Source organism: Carettochelys insculpta, chromosome 3 (genome assembly GCF_033958435.1).
Source record: "Carettochelys insculpta isolate YL-2023 chromosome 3, ASM3395843v1, whole genome shotgun sequence".
NCBI classification, from domain to species: domain Eukaryota; kingdom Metazoa; phylum Chordata; order Testudines; family Carettochelyidae; genus Carettochelys; species Carettochelys insculpta.
This window is the reverse complement of record NC_134139.1, coordinates 32,885,387-32,910,997: the sequence shown is the minus strand read 5'-3', so window position 1 is coordinate 32,910,997 and position 25,611 is coordinate 32,885,387. Positions and strand designations below refer to the sequence as shown.

Genomic DNA, 25,611 nt, shown 5'->3' with positions numbered 1-25,611 from the left:
CTCTCTCATTTCCATGGTTTACATTTTGGTCAATTTATCACTTGAGAGAGACAACAGAATTACCTGCTTCTGCTTCTACCACCAGCATTACAAAGCCGATCCCATGAGCAGTAGCCTCATTGTGTTGGAGGGACAGACAGATTGTAGGAGACAGATTTGTGTCAGGACACAGAGGATCGGCTTTATTGGTTACTGAAACTGGGTCTCATACAAATAAAATCAAATACTAATTAAGCTAACTTTGGATAAGAAAGTTTCCCATGTAAGGAAGGAATCTGTAATATCTTACAATTATTATTTGCTTGTATGAAGACTGATTTGTATTATATAACCTGTAATATATATGCCCAATCTTAGAAACCAGGCAATCTGTGATATTGTAAATGCTGTTCTATAGTTCTATATCTGTGCTGCTTGCAACTGTAAATGTAGATATTAAAATATATTGCAAGAAACACACTTGTTAAATTAAAATGTTCAATATATACAGTTGAACAGTTTTTCCTTAATTTGCACTATCGCTGATCTTTTAGCTTCTAAATTAAGTCTTCAGTTTGTAGGTTTCCCTAATTGGAAGGCTTCCTTCTTGTAAACAATCCTGTCAGAGAAACCATATGCTCCACATCTTAAGTTTCTGGATAGGCTAAGGAAGTGCAAACACTCCCAACTCCCCCAGTTCTTATTTTGTTAACACAGTGCCCTGGACTCACTTAGGTCCACTTCTTGAGTTCCTTGTGCACATAAGACTCTCCGCTGACATCACTGGGAGTCTTGTATATGCAAGATTGAACACTTAATGGATATACATTTATCCACAGGGAATTTCAAAAAGGAATTCACTTCAAGACTTTCCAACATTGCAGCCCAAGGTAGGCTCTTTAGTCCATAGTCAGGCACCTAGTGGTCTGTCTGACTAAAAAGTTTTGACACCCAGCAGCTCCCACTAACCTCAAGAGCAGTATCATTTCCCTGGGCCTGGTTTTTAGATGCGATGAAAAGCACAACTTCGGCTCAAGTCTGGGGTTGCTGCAGGGGCTCAGGATCTCTGAAAATCAAGTCAACTAGGTTTTACAATTCAACTTCCAACTTTTTCTTTTTTATTTTTTTTTAAAAGTCTGACCCAGAAAGCCATTGCATTAAACCCCCTGCTTCATTAATATTTTAAATTAAGAGACAAATTTCAAACCTCAGTGACTGAAGCTAGACACCTAAACAGTAGTGTCCCGATTTGCAAAAGTTGATGAAGCACCTACAGCACACACTGACTTCAGTAGGAAGTGGGCTTACCCAGAACCAATACAAACCAGATCACTTCATTTTAAGGTACCTAAAAGTGGATGTAGAACCCTAACTTTCAGTTTGAAAACTGGCCTAAGGTTTTAAATTGAATATTTAAACAGCCGTTCACAGTTAAAAATAACCTTCCTTGCTATGTAAGTTATTTATCAGTTACATGTATTTGACCAGGCATGAAACATTTGATGAAGTCTTCTAGTGAGGAAAATATAAACAGCTTCCTCAGAGCAAATAGTTCCTAAGTAACCTTAATACAATTTATAAGATTAGCCTTTGTGCATTACTCTATCCTGGACACCTTATAATACTGAACAAACAGTCCCTTCTGTCTCTGTGTGTGTGTGTGTGTGTGTGTGTGTGCATGCGTGCGTGGCTTAGCAAGTAGAATAGCATGGCTATATTAGGCTCCCCAGAATAACCGCAGTTGCTAAAGACAATTTACAAGGATGGGATAAAGAAAGGGGCATTGTAGCAACAATCAACTAAATTTTTACCATTTTTTTTTAAATCATCAGCACCACAAACACACAGCCAATGTAAAATGAGGACAGATCACATGGTTATTTAAAAAAAAAATGAAGAGCATTAGGGATTAGTTAATTAAGAGATAAACCCAGAGGAAGAGAAAAGTCATGTGATAATGGTCCCCTACTGGGAGATGAATGCCTAGACCAAGTTATTTCTGGTAAATAAACAGTGAGGAAATGCAGAGCTCCTTATTTTCCGTTAAATCGAGACTAGTCATACTTGTAGCAATGTCATACAAGAGTTCACTATTATGTTCAGTGGCTGACACATGTACATGAGACCTCTAAAGTACATTAAATACATAAAAAATTAGGACTCAAAATGTATTTGAAGCAGGTAAACTCACAAACAAAGGAACAGAACCCAGCTTTGTACACTCCCAGTTCTGAACTTAAATGACCAGAGAAGGTTCCTTAATTAAATTGTATTATGAATGGAAGATACACTAGAATGTCAATGTATCATTAGTGAACAACTACTCTGACTGATGATGTAGAAAAGTCAGACTTCCAGAAAAGGCCAGCATTAAAATTAAACATGCCAGGAAAAGCCAGCACAAAATGACTGTGTGTCAGGGCTGCAGCACATCATCTGATTAAACCTTTGCACCCTGTCTTGATACTATCAAATCTCAACACATTAGAAAGGGAGAGGATATCAGACTGCCGCCTCCTTCTCCCAAAACAGAATCAGTGACCACTACCTAGCAACAGAAATCAGGAGACACAGGGCACACCTGAAATGCATTCAGAACAACTTTAACTAGCAGGATATAGGAACGAATGAGATCACACCACATTTTGCTTCAGTGGTACAGAACACGTCAGTTATTAAAGACATGCTTCCCCAAATTGTCATGGAAAGATCTTGCACTAAAAAGCAGAGAAAAATAAATCATAATTACAGAAGATCACAAAAATAGCTTCAAAATGTGCTAATCTGGCCAATGAAAAAGACGTGAACAGTTATGTTAAATGAACCATTATTTTTGTCAAGCATATTCTAGGAAAAGGTGTGTTAAACTTCCTTCCCAAACACAGAATGGAGGCCACTTGATATATTTGTCTGGTCCCATGACAATCATTCTGTAGAATGCAAATCTTTGCTTTAAAAGACACTGTGTCCCTCTAATTGCAAGGCAACCTTTCATGCAAAAGCTTGTGTAGCTCTGTAGACAAAAACTCTTTTGAGAAGCATGAAAATGATTAGCCTTAGTTTTAACAGCCAGAACTTGGAAAAATGTAACTGAACATCCTGCATGTAAAATATGAGTGCAGCTGCATGCCAAATTTGCTTTGCAGTTACTCAAAGAGCAAATACAATTGTCCAAATAAACCAAGGATAGAGATAGGAAGGAATAGTGTTACAAATCCCCTGCATCATTTCTCTGCCTTTTCTGTGAAATTATGTCACTATAATAGGTCTAATTTGGGAATCACTTGGAATTAATATATATTATCACTAGAAAATGAAATGTAACAAAGAGACCTCAATATTTCACTCCCCTCTCTGTGGGTCTGAACTCATTTTAGTTAGGAAAAAGTTATTCACGCACACAAAAGATTTAGTTTGTTATGATGTGTAGTATTCAAAATTATCAGTTGAAGTTTTTATCAGTTGTAAAATGTGCCCTAAGCTAGAGTTTTCCATAAGAAGTCTAAGCCCAGAGAAATATCAATGGATAGTACATGGATGGGCAGCTACAGTCATGCACAGCAGCAGTAGAACCACAGTTTGGTCATACACAACACACTTATCTTTAACTCAGCTTACCTTTGATACCCCCAGTGGTAGGTAGGTATTTTCCTGCTTTAATTCAGCTACCTCTAAAAGGGGTTGTTGCAGCTGTTTAAGAGAACAAGTAAAGGTTAAAGTCCAGCTAAAGAACTTAGAAAAAACACAAAGTGCAAGAGTAAGAATTTTGCAAAAACACTAAACACCTGTACCCAGAAGTACTGCAGAACTGGTGCTGGATGAATATTTTTTAGTTTTTTTTTTCTTTGTTCGCAAACAATACAGATTTCGCACCATTGATCATCTTTTGTGAAGTCATGTTAGCTTTACCCAATTTTTTTAGCCAGAACACTCCTCCCAGAATTTTTGAGTAAAGTATAAATAGTTCATTCTGATGTTTTCAAATTAAACATTTCAATCTTTTGAATGAAAATAACTTCATTTTGAAATGGTCTTCAATTTAAAAACAAATATTAAAAGCTCAAAATCTACACAAAATATTTGCTTCACCAGAAATTAACTTTATTTCCATTTTCAAATTTATCAAAAAAATTAAAAATAATTTTGTTCTCAGTCTTTCCAGCAAACTTAAAGATCAGTTATCTGCAGTTTCACATGGGACCTCCAATGACTACAAGTAGTCCTGGTTTATTTATGTTTCATCCAATGAGATTTCCTTTTAGTACCATATTTGGATGCTAGGTCATTCTTGTCTGACTGAAACAGCTTCTGTGCTGCTGCTCCTGGTATATATTGCAATAGGAAAGTATTGGGAGTGGGACTGAAGATTTGATGTGAGGTCTACCTAGTCCTCACCTCATCTTAGAGCTTGAAGGAAATACTTAGCAAGTGGAGATTGTTGCACTAGGAGGAGCCAGTCCAAGGCAGGGAGGTTTATTGGTGCAGGTATAAGTTCTTTGGTTTTGGTATTTACTCTCCCCGCCCCACCCCCACCCCCATAAAACTCCTGGACTTTTTCAAAACCCATATTTGGGGTTTTAACCAAATCTTCACACAAATTTTGGCTTTTTATAGTTTTGAGAATTTTTTGGAGACAGGCAGGGAGCCAGGTCAGGGAGCCAAGAATACCTGAACACTCCAGTGACAGGCCTGCAGGGAGTAGAAAGCTGCACCTCAGAAGTGCTGGATTCATGCCAAACAGAGCCACCTCCTGATCCCAGCTATTCAACGCAGCCCCAGAGGGCAGACGCCTGCTTCACCTACTGGACAGGGCTTATGCAGGAAAAACAGACAGGTCTGTGCTGAAGGGCTCGGCTCAGGAGGCTGCTTTCTTTTGGCAAGGGAGCTGATACTTATCAGGCTTGTCTACACTAGCTCCCTATTTCCAAGGGAGCATGGTAAGCAGGGTTCTGGGAGTTTATTAATGAAGTACTGACGGGTGAGCCGCAACTAGACATGAGCCGGCACTTCGAAGTTGCCGTGGGGGGCGGGGCAATTTGCTTAATGAAGTGCTGCATATGCACTGCAGCACTTCATTAATAAACTCCCAACACTTTATTTACCATGCTCCCTTCCAAGTAGGAAGCTAGTGTAGACAAGCCCATAGGGTTTAGCTTTCCTTCCCCTCACAGTCATTTAGCATCGCCTTGTCCATCTGCTCAGTGCAGCAGGTTGAGTCCAAAAGGCAGGAAGCAGGGTTCTGGCAGCCAAGATGACAGATGATACACGGAGCAGAAGGCTTCCTCGGCTTTAACACTGCAAGTACCCAACCCATAACTCCCAGGAATACAACTTGCCACCTCTGTTTTGGGTTTTTATCTACTTTCAATTTTCTTTTTAAATTTGTGAACACTGAAATTCCTAGGAAATCTGAAAGAAAAAATAAACCAAAAGTGGAGGTCCATCTGTATTATATTTAGACCTAATATATTCTCAAATCCATCTCCCTGCTAATGCTAGTTTGTAGAAAAGCCCCTGGAGTGACTAATGCAGAAGGTATAATGGGGAGCCCTCTGAGGGACATACAAAAGCATTCATAAAGCGTGCATGTGGCGTGGGACTGGGGAGATGCAGGAGAACTACAGTGGAGGTAGCATGAGCGAGTTTCAACCAACAGAAACCAGCCACAGAAAGCAGTGAGAGGAGTTATTGCAGGCTTGTGGGGCCCAATGGGCTCAGCAAACAACTTGCACTATAAGGTTGTTGCACCATAGTAAGAGGCCATTTCCCATGGTAGGCTGTGGACAATACAAAGAAGTGCTATCTTGTCTGAATAACGTAGAGTCTGATTTGAACAGCCTCACAGGGAAAACATGAACCAGGTTTGGAGGGCAACTGTGCAAGCTACAGGTTTGGGGCTTCTGGAGAGTCTCACTCACTAGGTAGGTATGTTGCTGTAAACATCAGTCATTCATTACAAATGTTATGCAACATGTTATAGCTCACATTTTTGAGGTGCACAACTGCAACTAGGTAATTAGCTGATACGAACAAGAGGAAGAGACAGACCATGGGGCAGCTATGAATGAAGCATAATTTTTTCCCCTTCATGTGCACAGTAGTTTGCAACAAAAAGGCAACATCCCATCTCTTGAGAAAATAAACAGCACAGTTTGCTCTGCTATATTTACTCCCATTTGATTTTGAATTGTTTACTCATTAGCTCTTTAAAAATGTATCTGTCTGCTAAATTATTATTAGACTTTTCAGTAGAGGTCAAGACAGAGTTAGCTAACTGAAATAATTGACACTAATACAATAATCATCTTAAATTTTTAGTCAGAGAATTGCAAGTGTTGCATATCCAGGTATTTCTCTTATCCTGTGATTAACACTCTGGAGCAATAAGGTAATCAAAGTTAACAATTCCAAAGCTCAGCACAAAAGTATTTAATGTCAACACCTAAAGCATTTATTTTGATACTTTCATTTTTTTACATATGATACATTCCAAATTTTACAAGTAGTCCACAGATATTAAAGTTATAGCCAATTTATTACATACAGTTCTTCCCTGATACTGAAACCATCTTATATAAATATTTCTATAGTGAACATAAATACATGCAAAACAAATCAGAATAGTTTGTTAGGTAAGAATGACTAACCTCGCAGAAAACAATATAAATTGTGTACTTAGCTATTTTTTGCAGCCATAATCCCATAAATCCATTAAACCCTCTCCATTTCAGAAAGAGGAGAAAAATGCCTTCTAACATTATTTTGATATAACCAGAAAAATCTGTCAGATTAATGAACTGTGGCAGATACCATTTTGTTATTTCTGGAATAACTACACCCATGACAAAACTGATTTATTCAATGCAATTTTAAGTATAAGTTCCCTGGACAGGTGAAATAAAGCAGAAGCAGCAAGCCTTTCAGTCAAAGGAACAGTGTTGCAGAAGAAAATTCTCATGTGACATGCACAGCAAGAAGCTGATATGTAAACTAAGGAGAGGAACGTAGGCTGATAAATTTTAATGCTCATTTGCTTCCTGTACATTTTGCAGCTTTCTTATTAAAAAAGTGAGATGTACATGTGAAGGTCAGAGCCATAACAGATAAGCGTGTCCTATGAAATAGCAGTTTTTAATTATAGGAGTTAATTAAGTTTCTCTGTTTTGTATTGTGGAGACTTATCATGTGCACTGTGACATTTACAAAATTATTCTGAAATATTAAACTTGTAAAATACAAACAATCCAGTCAAACCTAATGTAAATGAAGATAGCAGCCACTGAAAGGATTGCTTGTCTGAGCTGAAGAGGAAATCAAAAGCAAGCCTCAGTAAAAGAATCACTTTGATTATTAAAACTCAGGACTAGGTAAATAAATTGTTTTAGTAACATACAGAAACCTTGGAAGGCTTTAAGGTTATGAATTTTCTGTCAAAAGCATGTCATATAGAGATTTCTGGGGTGTGTCTAACATTGCATTTACTACATATAACTAGAAAACTCACTGCCTTCAGGCACTCTCATATCAAGTGCAAAATCTGTGCAGATATAGAATATATATTATAAAATATACTATAGACAAACATCTTTACAAAGCTTTAGTCAATTGTCTACTATGTCAGGAAGTAAATGTACGTAATGCAACTGAAAGAAAGTGAACAGGAGCAAACAAATGTTCTGTGACTGGCATCCTTCATATACAGGAAAAAAAATTGTTCATTTTTGTCAGAGGGTTTCTATTTGGAAACCTGAAATTAGTAAACTGCAATAAGATGTAGGTGGGATTTGCATCTTGAAAGACAGAAGTCAAAAATGAAGGTGAATATCCTGTGAATCTTCAAAATTAATCTGAAATCACCTTTCAAATGACTATACATCTCCATTGCCTTAAATCTTCTGAAATATGATCAGCCCTTCAAATTTGGGAAAACAGTTACATCATACATGAAAAGTGAACGAAAAGATGCCCTTGTTATAGTCAAATTGCAAACTATACAATACTTATAAGGCTTGCAATGCTCCAGCAATAGCTTTAAATTAAGTTGTTTTACTTGTTAGCTAGTGTTCATTCTTTTAGTAAAAAGAAAATCAAACAGAACGCAAATAATGGCATGAATTTTAGATACACTGAGAGTTTATCCACTAATGCAGACAGATATATATCCATTTGCTACATTATTTTCATCCTTGCTTAATTCCATAGCATGTACATAGTTTAAATGTTAAAATGCAGAGTAATAAATAAAGTAAAACGGCTCAGATTACTAGCAAATGGCAAAACACAATCCATAATTGTGCTCAACCTAATCTCTGTTTCAGCGTTTTTTTCCTCTTGTAGTTCGTTAGAAAAATCGGAGTCAGAGTTCCAAGAAGAGTTATCCTCTTGTACCAGAAATCCTATATTCATTTGCCCAGGTTCTATACCCCAGGTGGTTTCATGTGAAGGAAGCACAGTGCAAATACTACTAGTAGAATCTTCTTATACAGAAAAAAAAAGTTTACATGGTTATTATAACCAGGCATTTTTCAAAATAAATTGGAAAACAAGGTTAAATGGAAGGAGTAGAATTGTCTCTTTATTGTCCTCAGTTTCCCCCCTAATTCTTCTTTTGTTTGGGTTACAAAAATCATCATAAATAAAAGTTCCAGTCTTCAGATAACAAATTACAAATGCTGCCAATCAATGCCAACTAGTGTTTGATTTGCTTCTTGTGCATGTCCAATTTCTTCTGTGATACTGTGCTGTTGCCAGAGTTTTTGAATCTTTTTAAACCGTTCTTTACACAGGTGTAAGGGATTCCCACGCCTGAAAAAGAATATATTTATCAGGAAACTAACAATTGTGAAGTGTTACAAAGCACCTATGAAAATGCACAGATAATACACAAAAAAGTTACATAAGATTTTAATGTTACTGTATAATATTTTAGTTGTAAAAATTGTATTGATGCCAAAGTAACTTGATCCTTTAGTATTTCAGCTGACCCTCCACAGATGCAGATTTTCATTTTGCACAGTGAGCATCATTAAAAATGACAGCCCTTTATATTTGTGTAGATCAAAGTCATCTCTTCAAGATGAGAAGAGATACTTGCTTAGCTTGGGGCCCTATTCCCCCCCCTCCCCAATAGGAGGCATACTGGAGAAAAAATGATCTGCACAAGCAGAAGAAATTAAGGTGAAATGCAACTGTGGCAGGCTTTTCAACTCCACTATATTTGGGTGATCATTTTCTAGGTGAGGCAGATATTACAGTAAATCTCAAAAAATGCTTAGGGGGAGGCATTTTCCTCTCTGAAGCCAGTGGAAACAGAGGATCAAAATGACAGGTGTGAGGTGGCCATTTTATGGTCAACTACTGGGTGACCATCTGTCCTGTTTTGATCTGGACAGTCCCGTATTTCAGGTGTCAGGAAGGTATCCCAACTTATTTTAACAAAAGGTCTAATTGTCCCATATTCATGCCCCCTGCTGAGCCGCCCTTCCCGCAAGTTAGCACAGTTGCAGCTGCAAGTACCAGGTGCTGGCTGGAGAGCATGTGTAGCAGATACCGACCAGACGTGTACAGGCAGCAGCAGGAGAGGGAGCCAGCAGGGGTTGTACCATAGGTAAGGCAGGGTATGTTGGAGTGTGGGAGGGAGTAGTTTGTGTCTCCCCTACCTCCTGCAAGTCCTTTTCAAGATTTGAAGAGGACCTGCGGTCCCAGGCAGCTACCCCTCCAGCTAGGGAGACCCCGCCCGTGGGCAGGGCTGTAGCCCTATTCCTGGAGCCACGCAGCTTGGGGAGAAGCTGGGAGCCGCACCTGTGGGGCTATAGCCCCGTTTCCAGCTTCCTGTGGGTTGGGGAGAAGCCAGGAGCCACACCTGCATCATGCCATTTGGAGCAGCCAGGGAGCACCCCATCCATAGGGCGGTAGCTCCTGCTGGCAAAATGCCCCTGGAGCTTAGGAGCTCCCCTGCTGCAGGGAGGCAGCCAGTTACCAGCACCTGGCAGCGTGGAACAGCCAGGGCATCCTTTGTTGTGGGGCAGCTGTGGAGGAGCTCTCCCACCCCCGAGGCAGCAACCTCATTGTGCCCCATTGCTTGGGGCACACAAGGAGCCCGCACTGCTTGGAACAGCTCCCCCACAACTAGCCCCCTTCTCTGCCAGGCTGCCTTCCAAGGCTGGGCAGCCACCCCCACAGGTCTGCAGGCTTCATCCCCGGGGTCCCCTGCAGGGCAGGAAGCTGCAGCCCCTATGCCCAAGATCACCACTGCAAGGCAGGAGCCCCCCTGCAGGGCAAAAGCTGTGAGTGGCAGGGCTTAATCCTGCATTCCCCATGTGCTCTCTGTGGAGGAGAAGCCTCTGGAGCCCCGGGGCAGAGTCAGGGCAGATTAACCGCCTGTGGGCCTGGAGCCCAAACATTTATGTGGGCCTTTAGGGGGGTGATGGTGCATGGTGCAGGGCTGAAAGGCAGGCCCTTCAACAGAGCAGTGACCATTTACTTGTGAATATATATAAAGACATTCTACATTTTTAAAATTAATAATAGGTATGTGTGTGTATATATTTTACCTACCATTCGTTTTAAAAATGTAGTATGTCTCTTTAATGGGAGCTCAGTACACAATGTTATTTTGAATGTTTGTACAGCATAGGTCTGGACTGATTTCCACTGAATTTGCTGAACTCTGAGCAATTTTATTAGGTGTTCCATATTTGACATAGGGAAATATGGTCACCCTAGTCGAACAATACCAGTGGTATAGCCCAAAATTCATTTATCTGGCCCAGGCAAGAATGACCTTGTACAAGACAATATATGGGCTAATACATTATCCACCTGATCTCCTTCCAGCATTGTGAATAAAAGATGACAGTGTTGCAGAAGGGGCAGGGAGGCCACCCTCATGACACGCCAAACCTGGCCTGTTTTAGGTCCCTGTGGCTGGTTACTACAGGGCTGGGGTAATAACATGTACGAAGCAGCATGGGGATCAGCGAAATGTAAAAGCAAGATTTAAACCATTTTTTTTTAATGTCACCACCAGCTTATACTTCAAAATTGACCATTTACAAGGATCTGGCTCCATTGTCTAAAAAGCCAGTAAGAGTAAATGCTATCGAGTTCCAAGCTACCCCTAAAGATTTCAGCAAAAAAAATCAACATGCAGATCTACATTAAGTCCTTTTGTGTCAAGAGGTTTTCATATGATATAGATATATACACATAATAATAAACAAACTGTACATAAAATTAAGATATATATTTGCCAGCAGTATGGTATATAGGATGTCAAAGATGCCAAGACATTATTCAAGATTTTACCAATTAGGAAGCATCTATACCTGGCAAATTATTTCTCATCAGATGTTTCTAACAAAGTAAATATTTTTAAAGGTTTATTTTAGACTTTATGCCACACACAACTACGTTATTTCCCAACTTTAGTAGCTTAGCTATAAATTATTTAAGATACAACTAAGCTTTGTATACGAACCAACTGCTTTTGAGGGTGAAGAGAAGTGTTCCAATGAATATTTTAGAATGTTCTTTAAAAAGTTTACCTGAGTCCCTGGTCCGTCTCTCCATAGTCATCAAGATAGGGAGGAGCATAAAAGCAACCCTTTGTTTTTCCAGCTAAAAATAGTACTTGGCATTCTCGAACTCTGCACAGACACACACAGGATATTTTGTTCATTAACTCTATGATGTGACCACATCTGATATTTTTATGAATATTAGCATCTTGGAGCTCACACATGTATCTATGGTTCTGTATAATCTGTATGTACTGTGGAATTTAAAAATGTAACTACCATCTCCATATATTTATATCCTTCCTTTGCCAGGAATACGTATGTAATAAAATAGTTCAAACAAAATGCTGTTCTACATTTTATCTGTTACAGCATAAAGGTCATTATGCCCAGACTAACCGATTTGGAAACTAATTAAAAACACTACAAGAGGATACATCAGTTTTGCTTCCCATTAACAAATATTTGTGAAAAACCTGAAACAAATTGTGTGGTGTAGTCTTTCAATGCATGTGTGTAATAAGAGCTGCGTTAACAGATGCAGAATCATTATAACGTTACATCACAGCTTTATTCCTTGAAAGTAAATCAGAACTATGTTTTACACCAAAATTATTTTACTTATTTCTTAAAAAACAGAAAGTTTACCACCTCCCTTTCATTTATTTCCACTGAAATGTTACACCATGCATGACAGTCTTTTTTTAAAATCAGCTTTGAAGCTTTTACGAGATTTCAGAAAAGATAAAAGCTCCTAAAATCTTAAGTGCAATGAAGATTAAAAAAAAAAACAAACAAAAACTATCTGTATGCAACTATTAACGTTTTTTCTACAAACTTAACTTTACTTATATACAGTACCAGTCACATTTATGAAAATAGTAACAGAGAGGAAGCCGTGCTAGTCTATACACTATCACTACACTGTTTTTGTTCTGATTTATGAAAATATGTAAGTACCCCACTAATAAAATTTGGGTGCAGTAAAGTCCTTACCTGAGAAATATGCCCACTCCAGAACCACATGCATATGTATGTGCAGTACAAGCACCAACATCTTCCCCTTCTAACTCTGTTTGACAACAGTAACTCTGAGAGCATAGCATGGTCCCACAAACAAGGCACAATGTTGGTGCTCTGCTTTTATCACCACCTGATTTTGGACATCTTTATGTAAGCAAACAAAAAAATCCATACATGTAGGTGAACACAGTTAAATCTTGTTTTGTTGAAAAAAATAATAAAGATAAGGCACTTTAATTAAACATGATAGCAGGAAACGTGTCATTTACTTTATGACTTTCTAAACAAAGGCTCTTATGATACAAATGTTTCCTATTCATCACAAGCAACAAATGGCTTTTAAAGAGGATTATAATTGCATAAAACTTACGAAAAATTAGATGCTTGATTAATGAGGCAACTGTAATCATCTGGAAGGTCTATTAATTTGTTAGATTCTCTTGCATAGCTAAAATGAAACAATCAAATGTTTAACAAATAGTGGACACAATCACTACAAACTCACATTTTTCCCAGGTGTTACCTCAGTACTAATCATATAGAAATGATCTATATTCAATTTTGTCTTATAAACCATACACCAGACTCCGTCTTTTAGACTATAACGACATATGGGGTATGAAATGAAATAAAAATTACTGTGAACACACATTTCTTTCAATATACTATGATTTAATATAAAGTAAATGTAATAGTTTATATGATTACCTGACGAATTTTGGTGGAGGCACGCTGGAACCACATTCAGTCCCAGTGCTATGTTAAAGCACACTACTGAACTCTAGTGTGCATCAGCAGGGTCTACATGGACCATATTATGTCCAACAAGTTAGTACATTTTAGATATCATGTTCTTCTCGAGTGAATTACCTCATTGAATAGCTCAGCCCTTACTTGACACTGTTCTGTAGCTCTACTCACAAACCTTAACCATCTTTCCTTCTGCTCACATGAGTAAACAAGAGTCCATTTTTTAGGATGATGTGAGAAGCCTCATAAACTGATGCATCAAAAAGGAAACCAATGGCCCACATTTGAAATACACTAGATTTGTTTTGCATGGAGTCATACTTTTGTTATTTCTCTTGTATGGCTTAAGAAAAGTCCCTGGATTATATATTCTGTCTTCATTTGCACACTGATAAGCATTATTTTATCCTGATACACAACAGGATTATGTGAAGACTTGTCTAACTAAAGGATCAGAATATGTAAAAATCTCCAACGTAGCTAATATTGCACTAAAAGCAGCTGCTCTCAACTTCAAAAGACTTTTCTAAAAGGAGTAAATTTACGTTTCTTCATTGTGCAAAAACTAACACTGAATATTTACGCACTTTGGAAATATTATGTACTAGTGTTGAGGCTTTCTTCTGCCCCTTTTCCTCCAGCTTCTACACCAGTGGTTCTCAACCTGTAGCTCACTTGCAGCCCAGTCAGCATAGAGCTGTAGCCCATGTGTCACCCTCAGGTCCATACACATAGGCCATGGCCACACTAGCCCCTCCTTTTGGAAAGACTATGGTAATATGGCACTTTGGAATATGCTAATGACATGCTATTATGAATATGCATCACCTCATTAACATATTCTGAAGTGCCACATTACCATAGCACTTCCAAAAGGAGGGGCCAGTGTGGCCACAGCCCTAAGAGTGTGTGTATATATATATATATATATATATATATATATCTACTATGTGGATGTGGCTGGGTTAACATAACACTGAGAGATGGATAGGCATATTCACAACAGTAAATAGGTTGAGGACTACTGTTCTACACAACGTAAATTTTAATGTTTGTATCTTCAGAAGAAGACAGAATCTGTGAGGCTGTGAAGTCCAAGTTCAAGGCTGTACAAGAAGCAATGCACCACAACAGGCTCAGAGATAAGAGAACTGCCACTGAATAACTGTCTATAACCTGCTTATCTTTTCATGATTAGTAATGGATGAACAGAATTAGATGTTAAAAAAAAATCCTAAAAGTCAAATGAGTAAGTTTCCAACTATTCAATTACAATATTGTAACAAACTGAAATGATCCCCCTTTAAAAATTGATAGTCAATAAATCAGTCAGTAGATTAAATGATAAACATACTGAATTCTGTCATAGCGGGGCTTTAGTCCAGCATTCCTATATACAAAGAAGAAAATTCCTCTTATGCCACTTAGTTTGGAAGCTGAAGCGTAAAAATAAGTTTTCATGACAGAGTTTACCATTTGTGTGTTGAATTATTTCATAAACTACCAATATTTTGCATTCATGTTGAGTAACTGAAAATCTGGTTTAAAACTACTTAGCATTAAAAGCTGTTTAATTCAATTGTTAAATGTATTTTTATTTGTAAAACAAAGTTAACAGACTAGGCAATTTTGCTTTCAAATGTGTGCTTGATGTCAAAGAAAGTTAGTTTTGTTTCTGGAGACCAGACCATTTAAAAACAGTTTTTGTAAGTCATGTGAAATGTCTGTAAAACTGACAGGCTCTATCTCAAAGTGTGTGTGTGAGCTAAATGCAGGCATTTCGGGATGAAGTTCTAGGGCCTGAGTATTATGCAGGAGGTTAAAGGAAATGGATTACAATGACCATTTATGGATTCACACAATCTCTGAATTTAAATAATATTTTACTTTCCTTATAAATAATTAAATCTCTCTTGGTCCATCCTCTAATATAACTGTGCTTTAGAATTACATTCTAAAGCTGTACTTTTTGAAGTTATGTTACTGGTAGGCTAAGTACAGGAGATATTGTTAATTTTAATTACAGGGCTGGAGGGAGGAAGAATCTTTTCTCCCCCATCCTAAAGTCCCTCATTACTTACCTTATGGCTTGTCTCTTGCCTTCCAGGTATCTTTTTACTTCTTTATTACTACACCAACTTCAACAGGGGGGAAAAAAAGATGCCTTTTAGTCTTCCTCAGAGTAACAAACAAAGATCTATTTAATATACTCTCTATCCCAAAAGACTTCTTTCAAAAATTGCTATATTTTACAGGTAATTTTAAAAATACATTCATATTTCACTTCCAGAAATATACGTTGCTGGGAAAATACTTATTACTAATTTTTGGTGCAGCACACTTTATGTTGGAATTAAAACAAAGTTTCATACCTTTCCACCAATGTGTTCATAATTTTGCTGTTTTCTTGAAAAAGGCAAATTAAGTTGTTTGGCAGGGAAAGATAGCTACATAAATGTTCAAATTGACTTTCACCAGTAACTGTAAATGTAGAAAAAGAAAGATAATAAATACTTGCATTTGCAATAGGTCAATAAATATAAATAAAACGCAACTCTAATTAGGGCTTTGTCAAGAATATTTTTAATAAAAGTCACGTATAGGTCACAGGCAATGAATAAAAATTCACTGAAGCCATAACTTGTCCCTAACTTTCACTAAGAACATCCCTGACAAAATGGGGAGGAAGGAGGTTTTAGCACGTTCCCCCACCGCATGCAACAACAGAGAGCTAAAGCATCCTTGCCTGCCCACTGGCTGGGAAATGAAGGAGGGGACCACTGCTCCCTCTAATTTTTTCCATCTATGGGCAGAATAAATTTTGCTATGTGCACCAAGGCATGTGTACCACTAACATACACACATGCTGTTGGCTGTGGGTACTCTGCTAATCAGCTGGGTGGCACCTGAATCTCTTGTGGGCAGCCTCCCAAGTGCTCAGCTTATAGAGAACATTGGAGGGGACCCCTGCCACCCTGCAAGGCTGGGGAACGTGTGGGGGAACAGAGAAGAAGAGGGAAAAATCACCATTGGAAGCTGGCACACTCAGGGGATCCCCTCCTGCCCCACAGGGTGGGGAGCTGGGGACCTCCAGGGGATTTCCCAGAATACTGCAGTGGTGGAAAGGGCAGCCACCACTTGTGGTGGCTGTGAACCTCCATGAAATCTCCTACAGCTCAATAGGGTTGGGAGTTGGGGGAGATTTCCCAAGCTGTCCGTAGCTGGGCTACTGCAAGTCCCCAGTGTTACAAAGGTCTCTAGAAGTCACAGATTGCATGACTTCAGCGAGCTCTGTGACATACTAGTAGCCTTAACTATAATGCAAAAGGGTGACACCCCTGTCCCATTAAGACCTGGTATGAATTTAAGTCTAGTCAGTGGTGCCAAATTGAAAGTCCTGGAGACCGAACTTCTCTATTAACACGAGAGATACAGCACAAGCTATTGCACGCAAATAAGGTTGCTGGTCACAGCCAGTTATGGCTCATGAAATGAACTCTCTGTTCAGATATGGTCCAGACTGTGAAAAAACTGGGAAACCCAGCTATGTAAGAAGAAAGGAGTGTTTTTTACCCCCTCAAAGTCTTGCATACAGTTCAATAAAAGTATTGTTTATAACATATGGGGAACTTACAATATTGTGTGTTCATATGCATCTTTTCTTTTGATTATGATCAACACTTCCAGATGAATATTTAAATCTTATCTGAACACTAACTGGAACTGAGCCATAGTTATTGCTAACAGATTCAACTGTGGTGTAAATGCAGTGTAACACTTTCACAATTGAAGACATTATTTAAAAATTAAGGGTCTACTGCTGATCTCCCTGAAGTCAAAAGCTATGTCTACACTACAGCGATCTGTCAACATGTTACCGTCAGAAGAGATCTTCCAGCAAAACTTCTGTCGGCAAATCACATCCACACACAAAAGTGGATTGAAAGAGCAACTGGCTCTGTTGACAGGGATTGGCCAAAGTGCCCAGCCACTTTTGACAGAATGGCCAACCAGAAGCTCAGCAAACAGGGCTGCCCGGTGAAATGGAAGTCCTGTTTGTCAACAGAGGGCCCCCCCCGGAACGTCTCAGTGGCTTTTTTGCCAACAGAATCTGTCAACAAAGGCGTTATTCCTCATTATGGAGAGGCAGAAGGTTGTCAGAGGAAGTGCCGACAAACCTCTTCCATGTAGACGTAGCCAAAGGGATCTGGGGCCAGTCTTGTAGAAGAATGCAGAAAGTAATAAAGAGATTTCAAAGAAGCAATGAGCCTTTACCTCCATTTTTACACTAGGATATCATTTTTGTGTGCTGTTATTTTCAAACACACAGATATAGTGAAAAAATTGTTTGGATTTTGCTTATTTCTAAAGTGATTTTTTTAAAAATTAAAAAAATAAGCCTTTCTTAGCTTTGCAGTTTTGTGCAGATATAGCCTGGAATCAGTAATATGTCAGCATGTATTAACTGCAGCTGCTACAGAAAGAAATGTGTAATGTAGTCTATTTTCTTTAGCATTTATATCACTGTTTCCCATGCCATTCACAAAGCTTTTGCTAAAGAGCTAGCTATAAATGGACATTACCTTGAATTTCTGATGGCGCTGGTACTCCATTTAAATAATGGAAAAACAAAGCAGCGCATCTCAGGAAAGGCATAATTCCAGCTTTTATACTTCTCCACAGATGCCAGCCTGAGGACATTTCTTTCAAGGCACTTAAAACAAAATGAATAAAATCAGAGAGAGAGAGAAATACTGTTATGACTCAGTTAAGAAAATACAGCTAATCCAAAGCTACTGGGCTAAATAAAAGTATGTTTAATAAAAGGTAGGTCATATTTTGTATTGAAAATTTTCTTGCTTTAGTAGAAACAAATGTCAAGTACGAAGAGTGCTTACTTTGAAGGTAACATTAATGGGAAGATAACTTTTTTTTATGGATTTCTAATTTCAACTGATAACACAGTAAAAACAAATTTATGAGCAGCTGAATAAGTAAATACGTTCTCAGAACTCAGATGCAAGCTATTAACATTTACTTACTATATGACAAATGGCTTATCAAAATTATTCTCAAGTACAGTATTACTGAACTCTGAGGAGGTAAATTACAGAAATTTGCTGACTTGTCATGTGCCATTTTTTCAGTCAATCACAAACAGCAGCACACAATCAGCAAGAATTTTGGAATTTAAAATATATGATTCTCTTACGAGCATCAACACATCAAATTCAGCCAATGGTCATGTAAGCTAGAGACTATAATTTTACCTTCCTGTGTGCTGGCAAAGAAATTTATACAAAGTAAGCACTGTGACTTCCTCTTCACCACTGGGGTTTTCTTGGTCCATGCCATTTTCTTCTGAAGAAGAAAAAAAAAATCAGTCAGGTACAATTCTAAACCTAGAAATCACTTAATTATTTTTAAAGGGAAATTCATTTTTAGAAACAGTTGAGAAAGGGGGTGAAGCTCTGAATACCACAGAGGTTTATAAAAGCACTTACCACACACAGCCGCTCTTGTCCCACCAGTCCCAAAAGTAGGGTGCATTAATTAATTCCTTTCTTTAGGAAGCACATATTTTCTTTGGGAAGCAAATTCAAAGCTGTCTTATACCATAAACTCTTGCTATTCTGGTGGGGTGTGTGTGATTTGTGACTGGTAGAGCACACATTTGATGGTATAACTTGCATCCACACTACTGATACTTTTCTGATATGAAATAACAGCTTATCTATGCTTTCAAGTGCAGACCTGGCCTTAGTCTTTATTTAAAAAAAAAAAACACAAAAAAACAGAGTGAAACAAACAAAAAAAGATGATATTACCTGTGGATGAGGTAAGTAAAATTTGTACTATGTGCGCCATTGTGACAAGATGGAAGATGTGAAGATCTCCAGTGCCAAGACTAACCCCTGAAAAATCCTGACAGTATATGGCAGGAAAAGAGAGCACCAAGCTTACCTGTAATAGAGAACACAGAAAATGTAAGAGAATAAACGTCATAAATACACTTGAAAGTATACCTATGATGTCTTCTACCACAGAGCCTCAAAAATCTGTGACTTTTTTCTCGCCACCATCTTTTGTACTGGAGGACGTTCACTGGGATTAATTTTAATGCCAGTTATCCCATTCCTTCATGTGAGATATGTGTAACTATCTGACAACATGGAGTTTCCTGCCCTTCTTCACCCAAGTTGGAGAATTAACTATAATAAAGCAAAAAATACTAAAAATGTAAACACTGTGAGAAGGAATCTTAACTTTCTCTGCACTTTTCTCTCAACACTCAGGTGGGTGTGCAGAAAATATATAACTGCAGCTCTGACACATAAAAGATGCTCAAGGGTACAACTTAAGCACAAAAAGCCTTTGCAGTCTCAGCACCTGGGTCAAGTGACTTGGTACAGGGCTAAACGTAGCAGTGGAGATGTTCATGCGTGGGCTGGAGCCTGGGCTCTGAAACCCTATGAGGATCTCAACCTGAGCAGGAATGTCCAAACAGCAATTTTTGGCACCCTAGGTTCATGGGGCTCAGTGTCAGCTGATCCACGTTTTGAGACTCACTGGCCGATCCTTTATTTGCAGTGTTGATGTTTTTCCTAGCACCAAAGATTTAGGAGTGTTCATTGTGAAAAACTTACCAATAAATGAAACATGTCAATATCAAGTATGCATGGAAGATTTCCACTTTTTTCATTAGGCACCAGTGCTAAACATATAAAACACAAGGAATGTATAAATTACACAACCACCAATGGCACTGATTTTTGATACAGACAGACTAATTATCTTAACTGTGTTCTAAATATTTTAAGAAAGATCTTTCCGTTTATAGCAAGGAATAAATTAAGACCTTGTGTACATTGCTCGAACAGGTTCTATTATAGTTTCCAAACTTCATATTTCACTTAAGTGAGACCAGAACAAAATAATTTGTACCAAACTGTGTTGTATACACTGTTCTCTGATCTTTTGTTTACTGCTTGGCCTGTAACAGAAAAACTGGAGATACTGTCCCAAACTCTGCCCAGGTGAGACACTCTTGATTATGCAGACATTTAAAATGAGATTATGCAGCTTTGAACTCTGCAGGGTTACATGAGCCTGATTTCCCTCTCTGGGCTTTAAGATGTCTATGAACCAGGCTCTTTGGTGTGGCTTAACTACTTCGAATGAGGAAAAAAACAAACAAGTGGTGGTTTCTCCACTTGTGGTACCAAAACCGAGACCTGCCTCACAGAAATGGTATAGAATTTTAAAATCTCTCCTGTTTTATAAGCCAAACTAATTATCATGCTAAAACTTAAGTTATCTCAGAAGCCCACTGATAACACTTCATTGGGACAGGTAACCACAGCCCACAGGTAAGTAAAAACCCTGGAGACCTAGGAATTGGGCTTCAAATGGGAGGGAACATGGGTTATAATAGCAAAGAAAATAGAGGGACTAGGCAGAACTGGGAAGCAAAAGCAAATCAGTATCTACAAATGCAAGAAGTATGGGTAATAAGCAGGAAGAACTTTAAGTCCCAATAATAAATACCACTATGACATAACTGGTATCACAGAAACTTGGTAGGATAATACACACAACTGGAATATTGGCATAGAAGGGTACAGCTTACTCTGGAAGGACAGGCAGGGCAAACAGGGAGGACGTGTTGCCTTATATATTAAAAATGTGCACACCTGGACTGAGGTGAGATGTATGCAGGAGACAGATGCACTGCGAATCTCTGGCTTAGGTTAAAAGGAGTAAAAAACAAGGGTTGTGTCATGCTAGGGGTCTACTATACACCACCTACCCAGGTAGAGGTGGTGAATGAGGCTTTTTCTAAGCAACTAACAAAATCATCCAAAGTACAGGATTTGGAGGTGATGGGGGACTTCAACTATCCAGACATATTTTGAGAAACTAATACAGTGAGGCACAGACTATCCAGAAAGTTCTTGGCCTGCACTGACGATCATTTTTATTTCAGAAGGTGGAAAAAAGCTACTGGGGAGAAGTTCTAGATTTTATTTTAACAAATACGGAGGAACTGATTGAGAATTTGAAAGTGGAAAGCAGCTTAGGAGAAACTGACCATGAAATCATAGAGTTCGTGATTCTAAGAAATGGTGAAAGAAAGAACAGCAAAACTGAGACAATAGATTTCAGGAAGGCAGATTTTGATAAACTCAGAGAGTTGGTCAGTAAGGTCCCATGGGAAGCAAGACTAAGAAAAAAAAAACTGAAGAGATTTGGCAGTTTTTCAAATGGGCATTATAAAGGGCCCAAAGGCATGTTATACTGCTGCGTAGGAAAAATACGAAGTATGGCAAAAGACTACCTTGACTTAGCCAGGAGATCTTGCATGATCTCAAAATCAAAAAGGAGTCCTATAAAAAGTAGAAATTAGGAGAAATTACAAAGGATGAATATAAGCAAACAATACATACATCCAGGTGCAAGTTTAGAAAGGCAAAGGCACAAAATGAACTCAGACTAGCTAGAGACATAAAGGGTAACAAGAAGACATTATAGAAATACATTAGAAGCAATAGGAAGACCAAGGATAGGTAAGTCCACTACTCAGTGAAGAGGGGAAAAGCAGTATCAGGAAACTTGGAAATGGCAAAGTCGCTTAATAACTTATTTGTTTCAGTCTTCACCAAGAAGTCTGATGCAGAAATGCCTAGCACGGTGAATGCCAGTGGGGAAAGGGTAGGTTTAGAGGATAAAACAACAAGCTAAAAATTACTTAAAAATTAGATGTCTGCAAGTCACGAGGGTCTGCTGAAATGCATCCTGCAATACTCAAGGAGCTGATAGAGGAGGTATCAGAACCTTTAGCTATCATCTTTGAAAAGTCCTGGAACTCAGGAGAGATTCCAGGAGACTGTAAAAGGGCAAATGCAGTGCCCATCTGTAAAAAAAGAGAAAAAAACAAAAACAAAAACAAAAAAAACAAACAACCCAGGAAACTCCAGACCAGTCAGTTTAACTTCTGTGTCGGGAAAGATAATGAAGCAAGTAATTCAGGAATTCACCTGCAAACATTCGGAAGAAAATAAGCTGATAAGAGCCAGCATGGATTTGTGAAGAACAAATCACGCCAGACCAATCTGATAGCTTTCTTTGACAGGACAACAAGTCTTGTGGATAAGGGAGAAGCAGTGGATATGGCATACCTTGACTTTAGTAAGGCATTTGATACAGTCTCACATGATCTTCTTATCATGAAACTAGGCAAAGACAACTTAGATGGGGGTTACTACAAAGTGGGTGCAAAACTGGATGGATAACTGTTCTCAGAGAGTAGTAGTTAATGGTTTGCAGTTATGCTGTAAGGGCATAACAAGTGTAGTTCCGCAGGGGTCTGGTTTGGGACCAGTTCTATTCAATATCTTCACCAACGATTTAGATGTTGGCACAGAGAGTATGCTTATTAAGTTTGCAGATGATACTAAGCTGGGAGGGGTTGCAACTGCTTGGGAGAATAGGGTTAGAATTCAAAATGATCTGTACAAAATGGAGAAATGGCTTGAGGTAAACAGGATGAAGTTTAATAAGTTTAATAAGGACAAATGCAAAGTACTCCACTTGCAAAGGCACAATCAGCTTCACACATACAAAATGGGAAGCAACTGTCTAGGAAGGAGTACTGCAGAAAGAGATTTAGAGATCGTAGTGGACCACAATCTAAATATGAGTCAGTGCGATGCCGTTGGGGGTTGGAAAAAAAGCACACATGATTCTCGGATGCATTAACAGGAGTGTTAAGAGCAAGAAACGTGCAGTCATTCGTCCGCTCTACTCAGCGCTCATGAGGCCTCAGTTGAAGTTTTCTGTCCAGTGCTGGGCACCACATTTCAAGAAAGATGGAGAAATTGGAGAAGATCCAGAGAAGAGCAATAAGAATGATTAAAGGTCTAGAGAACATGAGCTATAAGGGAAGACTGAAAGAACTGGGCTTGTTTAGTTTGGAAAAGAGAAGACTTAGAGGGGACATGATAGCAGTTTTCAAGTACCTAAAAGAGGGTTACAAGGAGGAGGGAGAAAAATTGTTCTCTTTGGCCTCTGAGGATAGGACAAGGAGCACTGGACTTAAACTGCAACAAGGGACATTAGGAGAAACTTCCTAACTGTCAGGGTGGTTAAATACTGGAACAAACTACCTAGGAGGTGGAATCCCCATCACTGGAGATACGTAAGAGCAGGTAAGAAATATCTATCAGGGATGGTCTAGACAGTGCTTGGTCCTGCTGTGAGGGCAGGGTACAGGACTCTATGACCTCTTGAGGTCTTCCAGTTCTACTATTCTATTCTCAAAGCTATTGTTCTGGGATCTCCTTGCATTAAGTACAGAGAGCAAAGATAATATCACAAACAGGGATAAGGACTCACTTAAAGAATAAGGTATCAGCTAGCATCAACTGTGAATCAGCTTAGTATAAACCTTGGTTTAAACCCCTGCTTTGATTTGGCACTAGTTCTTCACAGTTTTAAAGTTTATTTAAATAAATCGTGCCAGTGTAATAATGATGCAACTACATTTTTTTAAGTATACCAAATGCAAATTTAAGTTCAGAAGAGCAAACATACAATACATAAATCAAGCAATCCATGCGTAGACTGTCACCAATTTTGCATGATGAGTATCTCAATTTAAAAGCAAAACAAAAAAACCACCGCCTTGAAGATATTATCTTCTTTTAAGGCAACATTCGAACAAGAACTTCACAAAACATCCCCTCTGAAAATCACTACCCTGAATAAAATACAGATTAAAATGAAAATTCTAGTCAAAATGGACAGTAATGTAAATCAACATACTTGAGAACACATTTATATTTACAACTGCAAATATGCCAAGTTAAGAGGTGATTTACTATTTCCAAAGAACTTAAACTTCCCTGAATAAAACAATTCTTTGTCGTGACAATTCCAGTACCTTCAGGTTACAAGTACTACTGTTTTGGTAAATTTAGTATAAATCCATCAAAACACCGATCATAATTTTTCCCCAAATTTCTGTTAGAAATTGAGTACTGAAAGTGTCCATTGTTGGCTGTAGTCCATTTCTGTTGATTCTACTAATAACGTCAGAGTATATGTTAATGTCAGCACTGACTGAAAATAGCATTTTTGGTATAGTACAGCTCCTAGAAGCCGCTCCATCCAAAAATCTTGTCTTAAAGCAATCAATTGCCTTACTGATTATTATTACGGTTACTTCTTCTCAACTTACAGGGACTTAAATAACTTGAAAAAGGTGAGTTAAACTAATAGATGTTTTATTTTAAGTTGGGGTTCTATTTGACATTTGCATTACTTACTTTTCACCATGAAATACACTGGCTATAGCATGCATATAGAGAGGGACAGATATTGGCCTGATTTTTAAAAGGTGATGAGCAGCACAATCTGTAATAATTAGACCAATGTATCTATATCTATAATATTTTATTTCAGGTGACATAGAACTCAGTTAGGATGTATCCAGTACAGCTCATCTATATCCATAAACATGTCAAGCTTACAGTTGTTTGTTATTTTCATTCACACAGATTCCAAGCTGATACCATTACTAGGTACTTTTCCAGTTAGCAACATAAGCTATGGTTGGTATTTGAACTTGGAAGTGTCAACATTATGGATCTAAATTACTTAAAGTATTGTTAATTCCAGTTAACAAAAAAAATCTGGTTCATGAAGGAAAACTGCCATCAGTTTGCTTCCCAACAGGAATTCTACTAATTTATATTCCTGTAGTGCATTTCTGAAACTGGATTCTTGCGCTCACAGTAACAGATAAGACAAATAAATGGTCATATGATATAAGTTAAATTATGCAAATTTTAGATAGAAAAGGATGTCTGCAAATTTCACAACTTTTAATGTGTCTTAAGGGGTTTATAAGTCTTATATAGTTTCTTCAGATATACATATTCTTCAGATATACATATTGTTCTCTGTAAGCTAATTTTCTGTCAGCTTTTGTCCGCTTTACCAGTGTCTGTACTTATGCAAAAATAATGAGCATAATATATTGAACTTACATGCAAAGAGCCTGCAAAAGTGACCCTGTACTGCCGAAAGAGATGAAACTGTCCAGTGTGCTGCTGCAAATCTTGTTAATGAAGTAAGGCAGTCATCCTAAAAACCAAAACCAAAAACTCCTTAATGAAACCTCACAGTTAAACTCTTCAAGTTGAAATGAAATGATGTCTTTATGACTGTATAGTTACCACACATTTTGAGAGATATAGCTTAAGCCAAAACTTCAATGTTACGGTAAAAGCTGTGTTATCCAGAATTGAGATAACTGGCACACTCTATTAAATGGCAT

General features: G+C 38.2%; 1 protein-coding gene across 3 annotated transcripts in view; it reads right to left on the bottom strand.

The window, feature by feature from the left end:
* Positions 1-6,393: 6,393 nt before the first annotated feature.
* The window catches only part of UBR2 (ubiquitin protein ligase E3 component n-recognin 2), a 112,441-nt gene continuing 93,223 nt past the window's right edge, over positions 6,394-25,611 (bottom strand). For all 3 annotated transcript variants that reach the window (XM_074989593.1, XM_074989592.1, XM_074989594.1), the window contains exons 37-47: positions 25,322-25,418; positions 19,919-19,986; positions 19,100-19,235; positions 18,542-18,632; positions 17,855-17,985; positions 15,644-15,752; positions 15,353-15,409; positions 12,892-12,969; positions 12,495-12,665; positions 11,526-11,627; positions 6,394-8,784 (exon numbers count right to left, since the gene is read on the bottom strand). In XM_074989593.1, coding sequence (XP_074845694.1) covers positions 8,643-8,784; positions 11,526-11,627; positions 12,495-12,665; positions 12,892-12,969; positions 15,353-15,409; positions 15,644-15,752; positions 17,855-17,985; positions 18,542-18,632; positions 19,100-19,235; positions 19,919-19,986; positions 25,322-25,418 — 1,182 coding nt within the window. In that variant the 3' untranslated portion in view covers positions 6,394-8,642. The remainder of the gene's footprint in view (positions 8,785-11,525; positions 11,628-12,494; positions 12,666-12,891; positions 12,970-15,352; positions 15,410-15,643; positions 15,753-17,854; positions 17,986-18,541; positions 18,633-19,099; positions 19,236-19,918; positions 19,987-25,321; positions 25,419-25,611) is intronic.